Here is a 10,123-nt window from a genome sequence, read left to right on the forward strand (position 1 = left end):
TATTGCATAGAATTCCTACGATTCCCTCCAAACATACCACCAAAAGCACAGAATTTATCAAAACAACATTCAGACCTTCTGGAAATAGAAGTTCAAGCATTATTGCAAAAGAACGCAATAGAACTAGTACCAAACACACAAATAAACACAGGAGTTTATTCACTGTACTTCCTAATACCAAAAAAGGACAAAACACTGAGGCCAATCCTAGACCTCAGAACACTAAACACCTACATCAAATCAGAACACTTTCACATGGTCACGCTCCAAGAAGTGTTACCATTGCTGAAGCAACAGGACTACATGACTACCTTAGATCTCAAAGACGCGTATTTCCACATACCGATACATCCGTCGCACAGGAAATACCTAAGGTTCGTATTCAAGGGGATACATTACCAATTCAAAGTATTGCCCTTCGGTTTAACAACTGCACCAAGAGTCTTCACAAAGTGCCTAGCAGTAGTGGCTGCACACATCAGAAGGCAGCAAATACACGTATTCCCGTATCTAGACGACTGGCTAATCAAGACCGACTCACTGACAAGGTGCTCACACCACACAGATCAGGTCATACAAACCCTCTACAAACTCGGTTTCACCATCAACTATGCAAAATCACACATTCTGCCGTGCAAGGTACAACAATACCTAGGAGCCACAATAGATACAACAAAGGGAATAGCCACTCCAAGTCCACAAAGGGTTCAAAATTTCCAAAAGATTATACAACGCATGTATCCAACACAAAGGATACAGGCAAAGATGATATTACAACTACTAGGCATGATGTCCTCATGCATAGCCATTGTCCCACACGCAAGGTTGCACATGCGGCCCTTACAACAGTGCCTAGCATCACAATGGTCTCAAGCACAGGGTCAGCTTCTAGATCTGGTGTTGATAGACCGCCTAACATACCTCTCGCTTCTATGGTGGAACAACATAAATTTAAACAAAGGGCGGCCTTTCCAAGACCCAGTGCCACAATACGTGATAACAACAGATGCTTCCATGACAGGGTGGGGAGCACACCTCAATCACCACAGCATACAAGGACAATGGGACGTACATCAAAGAAAGCTGCATATAAATCACCTCGAACTACTAGCAGTTTTCCAAGCATTAAAAGCATTTCAACCAATCATAACTCACAAATACATTCTTGTCAAAACAGACAACATGACAACAATGTATTATCTAAACAAACAGGGAGGGACACACTCGACACAGCTGTGCCTGCTGGCACAAAAAATATGGCAATGGGCAATTCACAACCACATTCGCCTAATAGCACAGTTTATTCCAGGGATCCAGAATCAACTTGCAGACAATCTCTCTCGAGATCACCAACAGGTCCACGAGTGGGAAATTCACCCCCAAATTCTAAACACTTACTTCAAACGATGGGGAACACCTCAAATAGACTTGTTTGCAACAAAGGAGAACGCAAAATGACAACACTTCGCATCCAGATACCCACACAGGCAGTCTCAAGGCAATGCCCTATGGATGAACTGGTCAGGGATATTTGCGTACGCTTTTCCCCCTCTCCCTCTCCTTCCATATCTAGTAAACAAATTGAGTCAAAACAAACTCAAACTCATACTGATAGCACCAACATGGGCAAGGCAACCATGGTACACAACACTGCTAGACCTATCAGTAGTACCCCACGTCAAGTTGCCCAACATGCCAGATCTGTTAACACAACACAAACAACAGATCAGGCATCCAAACCCAGCATCGCTGAATCTAGCAATCTGGCTCCTGAAATCCTAGAATTCGGACACTTAAACCTCACACAAGAATGTATGGAAGTCATAAAGCAAGCCAGAAGACCATCCACTAGACACTGCTATGCAAGCAAATGGAAAAGATTTGTTTGCTATTGCCATCATAATCAAATTCAACCATTACACGCGTCTCCAAAAGATGTAGTGGGTTACTTACTACACTTACAAAAATCAAACCTGGCCTTCTCTTCCATTAAGATACACTTAGCAGCAATATCTGCATACTTGCAGATTACCCATTCAACTTCACTATTTAGGATACCTGTCATTAAAGCATTTATGGAAGGCCTCAAAAGAATTATACCACCAAGGACACCACCCGTTCCTTCATGGAACCTCAACATCGTCTTAACAAGACTCATGGGTCCACCTTTTGAACCTATGCACTCTTGCGAAATCCAATTCCTAACATGGAAAGTCGCATTTCTCATCGCCATCACATCTCTGAGAAGAGTAGGTGAAATTCAGGCGTTTACAATACAAGAACCTTTTATCCAACTACACAAAAATAAAGTAGTCCTAAGGACCAATCCTAAATTTTTGCCAAAGGTTATTTCACCGTTCCACCTAAATCAAACGGTAGAGCTACCAGTGTTCTTCCCACAGCCAGATTCCATAGCTGAAAGGGCACTACATACATTAGACGTCAAAAGAGCACTAATGTACTACATCGACAGAACTAAAAACATCAGAAAAACTAAACAACTGTTTATTGCATTTCAAAAACCTCACGCAGGAAACCCAATATCGAAACAGGGTATAGCCAGATGGATAGTTAAGTGCATCCAAATCTGCTACCTTAAAGCAAAAAGACAACTGCCCATTACACCAAGGGCACACTCCACCAGAAAGAAAGGCGCTACCATGGCCTTCCTAGGAAACATTCCAATGAACGAGATATGTAAGGCAGCCACATGGTCTACGCCTCACACATTTACCAAGCACTACTGTGTAGACGTGCTATCAGCACAACAAGCCACAGTAGGTCAAGCCGTACTAAGAACCTTATTTCAGACTACTTCCACTCCTACAGGCTGAGCCACCGCTTTTGGGGAGATAACTGCTTACTAGTCTATGCACAGCATGTGTATCTGCAGCTACACATGCCACCGAACGGAAAATGTCACTTACCCAGTGTACATCTGTTCGTGGCATCAGTCGCAGTAGATTCGCATGTGCCCACCCGCCTCCCCGGGAGCCTGTAGCAGTTTGGAAGTTGCCTTCAACTTTGTACATTTGTAAATATATTAAATCTTAGTTAGGTACATACTTATTCACTCCATTGCATGGGCACTATTACTAACAAACAACTCCTACCTCACCCTCTGCGGGGAAAACAATCGAAGATGGAGTCGACGCCCATGCGCAATGGAGACAAAGAGGAGGAGTCCCTCGGTCCCGCGACCCGAAAGACCTCCCCAAAGAAAAACAACCTGCAACACTCCGACCCAACACCAGATGGAGGGCCACGCACAACACGCGAATCCCCAGCGACCGACGCCACGAACAGATGTACACTGGGTAAGTGACATTTTCAGTTCGCAACAAATTCTGTCAAATGGCTGCAAAAACGCCATGGAAGCCACATGGTATCTGCACTGGCACTTCTGCTCGGCCTATCTCAGAGAAGGTCTTGGCATCCAGCAGGAGAAGAAAGGTGCGATTAGTCTCATTCGGTGTAATGACAACAGACAGAATAACTCCTTCATCCTCTTCTGTTGCATCTGGTAGTGGCACAAAAACAGGCTCTGAAGGGTAGAATCCTGTCTGTCTCCAAACCTTTGTCGCCTTGGTCTCGACGTCCACCTTTATAAGGGAATCTCCAACAAGGTGTCCAATCCCAAAGCCGTAGAAGAAACGATATTTCTTTGAGCTGTATTTGGTATAATTTATACACGGGAAGTCCAAACCACCCAACTCTTCCAGCGACTCATCATGCAGGTTTTCGTGTGTACACCAGATCGTGCCATCATCTGTCTTCACAGCCATTGCCGTAGAGTATGACAAGGGGTTAAGATCTGTTCCTGCAGGAGAGTTCACATCCACGACCAGCGGCAGGACGAACCTGCGCGGAAAGCTTTTCGACAGCATGTTGTAAGTCTCATCCAAACCTTCACCTTGTTTCCTCAGGTTTTGCAGCATCTAGAGCTTAACACCATCACCGCTATCTTGACAGCAGATATCAAAAACGATGCAGCCCTGATCCTCAAAGGCATTGATCTGATGAAAGGTTGCAAATGCATTTGCCAAATACTTCACAGGAAGAAGCTCCCCTGACAGTTTACTGGTGATGTAGAAGCGCGTGTGCTCCTCGGGTTCCCATGTCATGACGTCCGTCACTGCCTTTCCGGTAATTTTACTGGTGATCATTTTCATCAAATCCATCTTAATTGGCTGTTCAACGAAGATAATATAGTTTGCTGTCATGCCAAAACTGTGATAGTAGGAAGGTCTCATCTTGTCTTTTGGTGCAATGGAACAAACTACTTTTGCCCCTTCAAGTGTATCGCTGGGGTCCAACTTCTGTGGAGGGACTCGGATAATGTTGTAACTTGTACCGTGCTTGCCATACGAGTTGCCCATGTTGAACACAGTCCCATCTGGATCATAATGTGGATGTGCTGTCGCCCCATTCACAGCGATAAATTTGCTCCAGTCCACCTTATCTTTGGTTTCCAGTGTATTAGGATCCACTTTAAACATAAAGTTAGTTTCAGTGCTAACATAGTAGTCGCCTTTGTAAGAAGTGTAATTTATATTGGCATTGTCTGTGGCTTTGAACTGAAATGTAGACCTGAAACGCTCAAACATGCTCTTGCATGGGTCCGGCAAGGCTACGGTTCCAAATTCTGACAACACAATGCGGTTGTAGGCTTGGTTCGTCATATAAGAATCACTCTGCAGAAACTTGCTCATGTAAGTGACAGTGCCATCTTCAATCCGAAACTGATGCATAAGAGCCATCCCGTCAAATCAGTGGTTATACTTGTCATTTCCGAACTCAAACTTTCCCGGCCCATTTCGGAGCAGACTTCCATTGATCCACTTTGGGATGTTCCCAGTGATCTTTGTAGAGATGGACTCTGGGGTCTCCTCCACACTCTGAAAGAGGGGAGAGATACACTCCAAACCTTTCTTGTCAGTAACAAGCAACTTCTTCTGGTCTCGGGAAATAAAGTTCTTCAAAACTGGTATAGTCTGCAATAAAGATGATATAACATCCATCATTATGCCAACAAAGATATCAAGGGTGGCCACAAAGATACGTAAAAACATCTAGAACGGTGCACGATGAATTGCATACGCTCGGTTAGGTAACTCAGAACAGGCTGTTATTCTAAGGATGGTGAAGTGGAGCTGATAGGAGCCGCGTTTCTGTTATTGGCATTTGAATACCGCTTTCCTATCCTTGGAGAACCCAAAGCGCTTACTGGGTAGTTGAGTAAGTAGTTACTTAATGCTTATGTTCTATCTACCACTTAGTACATCTGATGAGGCTGTGTAGCGCTATGACTTGGTTCAGAGTCATGGGTGAAATGAAGCTGCTTGTATTTCAGCCTGTATGGACCACGCAGGGTGAGCGCTTGAGATTTGAAGACACAGAAGAAGCATTTTTGGTGATATGATGTTGTGGGTAAGTGTGAGTGTTGCAGTTATAACTCTAATGGTGTCACAGGATGGTAGAGTGATGTCACACAACCTTTTAGTGATGTCACAGAGACCTGCAGTGATGTCATACAGTCCTATCAGTCCTGAGAAATTAGCAGTAGCTGGCAGTAATTCAAGGATTCACTGATCGCTGTTTTGTGTACTTCAATGTGACACCCTCACTGCGACGGGTATCCCAGAAGCGGGTCCTGTGCTCGCCATGCCACTGGAGACAGGCTGCACCGGACTGCTGAGCAGCAATCAGGGTGAACCCGGTCTTGGGTTGCTTGTATTCTGGTACAGAGGGGCCTGGCTTGGAGCTTGGGCTGGAATCTTCCTATTAGAGGAGGACCAAAGATGATTTGTATGTAATTGAGTCTAACCTGAGGTGGCCTGGTCAGCAAAATGATGATGGACTGGGATGCAGACCATCCTTGTTCTGTTTACTTCAGCACAGCCCTATGCGATGGCCACAGAAACCTTGAGCGATGCTAGGCAGGCCTACAAAGGTGACACTACAGAGCTCCAGAGTGATGTCACTGATCCTTATAATGATGTCACAGAACCCCAGAGTGATGCCTAGAGCCTCAGTGTGATGTCACAAAGCCCCAGAGTGTTGTCTCAGAGCCCCAGAGTGATGTGTAGAGCCTCAGTGTGATTCACAAAGCCCGAGAGTGATATCTCAGCACCTCAGTGTGATGTCACAGAGCACCAGAGTGATGTAAAAGAGCCCCGGAGTGATGTCACTGATCCTTATAGTGATGCCACAGAGCCCCAGAGTGATGTCACTGATCCTTATAGTGATATCACAGAACCCCCGAGTGATGCCTCAGAGCCCCAGAGTGATGTCTAGAGCCTCAGTGTGATGTCACAAAGCCCCAGAGTGATGTCACTGATCCTTATAGTGATGTCACAGAGCCCCAGAGTGATGTCTCAGAGCCTCATCGCCTGATAGTGAAGTCACAGAGTCCTAAGGCGAAGGGGTAGGTCATTATATATAATGTAATGTTAATGACATCACGGATCCCTAGGTTGATGTCACAGATCCTTCTGGTGATGGAGGTCCAGAAAGTAATGATAGAATTTTTGATGACATCACAGAGCCCTAGGGTGATATCACAGATCCTTCTGGTGATGCGAGGGCCATAAAGTGATTATAGAAATTCTGATGACATCGCAGAGCCCCAGAGTGATGTCACAGTACCTTAAAGGGAGGTTCATGGGGCTTAGTGGCAAGTCACGGAGCCGTACAGAGATTCCATTGAGCCCTAGAGTGACATCACAGAACCCTATAATGATGTCACAATTATATCCTTCTGATGACGACAGAGGGCCATTTATTAATGACAGAAATGTCATCACAGAGCCTAGAATGACGACACAGTACCTTAATGTGAGTTCCCGGTCTTACGGATCCCCGTAGCAAACGTGTTGTACAGTCGTTCTCTGGCCCACTTAATAGCAGACAGTTGTGTTGTTCTGCTTATTAAACAGTCGCTTGATATCAACTGCCCTGGATTAGGGGAATGAAGTGATCCAGCCTCCAAGTCCTGCTCCCCCACTTCCGTCTACCCCACACCCTCCCAAAGCATCACTTATTTATAAAAGGCAACTGTAGACAGCAGAAGTGTCTGCGCTGGAATCAGGTTAGGGCGAGTGTAATTAACACATCTAAGAGGCTCCGTGAATGCATAATGCCACGGCTCCTCTCACAACATCCCTCCCGTGGCAAGCCCGCCCCGCCCAGCCCCGCTGCCAGGGGAGTGAGTCTCCCGTCTCCCTCACTCTTCAAGGCTTCGGGCCTCGCTCTCTCCCGCCCTCTCCTCGTCCTGTGCCCGCCTCCTCCTCACAGGACGGGGTAAGAGTGTGTCTGAGCCTGTGGGATGTGTGGAACTCGGGGGATAGCTCGGCTGTCCGGGTTCTGAGCCTGTGGTGTGTGCATCTTAGGATCCCTCTCTGCTGTGACATGAACTTGTGAGGTGCGTGTATCCCGGGGGATATCTCTGCTTTCTCAGGCCCGAACCAGTGAGCCATGTGTAACTCTGGGGATAGCTCGGCTGCCCGGGTTCTGAGCCTGTGGTGTGTGCAACTTAGGGTCCCTCTCTGCTGTGACATGTACTTGTGAGGTGCGAGCACACCGAGGGATATCTCTGCTTTCTTAGACCCGAACCAGTGATCTACGTGTAACTTGGAGGATAGCTCGTCTGTCCGGGTTCTGAGCTTGTGGTGTGTGCATTTTAGGGTCCCTCTCTGCTGTGACATGTACTTGTGAGGTGCGAGCACACCGAGGGATATCTCTGCTTTCTTAGACCCGAACCAGTGATCTACGTGTAACTTGGAGGATAGCTCGGCTGTCCGAGTTCTGAGCTTGTGATCAGTGTCCTCTCGAGAGAGGTTCGCGCAGCACCAGGGATAAGTCTGCTTTCCGGTCCCTGAACCAGTGAGCTGTGTGCAACCTGAGCGGAAGCTGTGTTGGGGGAGGCCAGAGCCTGTGCCATTTATGCAAAGTGAGAGATAGCTCAGCTGTCTGAAACCTGAGCATGAAGATATGCACATCTCGAAGGATAGCTCCAGAGTCTGCGCTCATAGGCAATGAGTTTGGTGTAACCCAAGGGGCAGGCCTTCTGCCTGAGCCTGTGAGACACGTGCAACCTGAGGGATAGCACCGATGTCTTAGGCCTGGGCCTGTGAGATACATGCAATCTGAGGGATAGCTCTGATGTCTGAGGCCTGAGCCTGTGAGATACATGCAATCTGAGGGATAGCTCTGATGTCTGAGGCCTGAGCCTGTGAGATACATGCAGCCTGAGGGATAGCACCGATGTCTTAGGCCTGAGCCTGTGAGATACATACAACCTGAGGGATAGCACCGATGTCTTAGGCCTCAGCCTGTGAGATACATACAACCTGAGGGGTAGCTCCGATGTCTTAGGCCTGAGCCTGTGAGATACATACAACCTGAGGGGTAGCTCCGATGTCTGAGGCCTGTGAGACACGCGCAGTCATAAAGATAGCTATACTCCCTGACACCTGCATGATCTATGAACCTGAGTGATAGCTCTGATGCCTACACCCGTGGAATCCATGCAACCTACTGTCTGCGGGCTGTCTCTTTATAACCCGAAGGATGATTCTGCTTTCTGAGCCTCAAGCCTGTAAGATCTGTGTGATCTCAGCGATAGCTCTGGTGTCTGAAGTCTGAGCCTGTGCGGCATGTGTTCCCCCGAGGCATGGATCTGAGATCTGAGCTCAGAGCCTATGATCCTTGTAATCTGAGAGGTTGCCCAGGTCACGAATGGTGGAATAAAAGCAGAACAGTGAAAATTAAGGGAGATTACCATGGTGGCACTAGGGGGAGATCTCACAATGTTATTGAAGAGCCAAGAGGGATTAAAAATCACAGTGAACACAAATCAAAAAAACAAACCTGGTTTGAAAGCAAACAATGAAGAACTATTAGGACACAGAAGTAATAGGTTTATTAAAAAACCTGCTATATATTGCGATTAAGCTTTTTATGTATGTATTTTGAAATGCATATACCAAGGTTGGCCCTCCTGCTTGAGCCGGTGAGATCATTCTAACCCGAGGAGTATCTCTGCTGTATAAACTTGCGAGGTGAGTGTAGCTCATGGGCTATCTCTGCTGTCTGTTGTCTTAGCCTGGGAGATCCGTGTCTGAGTCTGTGAGATTGTTACATCCCTAAGGATAGCTCTGCTGTATGAGCGTGTGAGATTCATGTAACTCATGGGGTAGGTCTGTTGTCTCTTGCCTGAGCCTGTGAGATCCGTGTACTCTAAGGGAGGGCCCTGCTGCCCGAGTCTGTGAGATTGTTATATCCCTAGGGATAGCTCTGCTGTATGAGCATGTGAGATTCATGTAACTCATGGGGTAGGTCTGTTGTCTTTTGCCTGAGCCTGTGAGATCCGTGTAACCTGAGGGAGGGCCCTGCTGACTGAGTCTGTGATATTGTTATATCCCTAGGGATAGCTCTGCTGTATGAGCATGTGAGATTCATGTAACTCATGGGGTAGGTCTGTTGTCTCTTGCCTGAGCCTGTGAGATCCGTGTACTCTCAGGGAGGGCCCTGCTGCCCGAGTCTGTGAGATTGTTATATCCCTAGGGATAGCTCTGCTGTATAAACGTGTGAGATTCATGTAACTGAAACTCATGGGGTAGGTCTGTTGTCTCTTGCCTGAGCCTGTGAGATCCGTGTACTCTCAGGGAGGGCGCTGCTGCCCGAGTCTGTGAGATTGTTATATCCCTAGGGATAGCTCTGCTGTATAAACGTGTGAGATTCATGTAACCCATGGGGTAGGTCTGTTGTCTCTTGCCTGTGCCTGTGAGATTTGTGTACCTTGAGGGAGGGCCCTGCTGCCTGAGCCTGTGAGATCCTTATAACCCGAGGGATAGCTCTGCTGGTGCGCCTCACACCAGGCCCCGCAGGCTCCTGCTCGCAGAGTTGCCAGGCTGCCAATCCCCGGCCATATTTCTTCGCTCTCCGCCCCGGTGCTCTCCAGACGGCTGTTCCCCGTCTGCTCCCACATTAGCCGGTAATTGAAATGTGAATGATGGGGGCTGGAGACTCGTGAAGCCGGAGGGGGGCCCGGCAGGAGAATGGTGTCTCCATCAGGATTGAATTATCCATCCACAGCCAGATATAGTCTATTGAAATTACA

The 10,123-nt window shown here is 47.3% G+C and overlaps 1 protein-coding gene across 1 annotated transcript; it reads right to left on the reverse strand.

Annotated features, from left to right (window-relative positions):
* Positions 1-3,343: 3,343 nt before the first annotated feature.
* On the reverse strand, positions 3,344-5,109 carry LOC138261006 (carotenoid-cleaving dioxygenase, mitochondrial-like). Its single transcript, XM_069209597.1, is given in 1 exon segment — positions 3,344-5,109. A coding segment is annotated over 1 exon segment (1,410 nt). The 5' UTR covers positions 4,761-5,109; the 3' UTR covers positions 3,344-3,350.
* Positions 5,110-10,123: the final 5,014 nt, after the last annotated feature.

The sequence above is a fragment of the Pleurodeles waltl genome, chromosome 10 (assembly GCF_031143425.1).
Source record: "Pleurodeles waltl isolate 20211129_DDA chromosome 10, aPleWal1.hap1.20221129, whole genome shotgun sequence".
NCBI lineage: Eukaryota > Metazoa > Chordata > Amphibia > Caudata > Salamandridae > Pleurodeles > Pleurodeles waltl.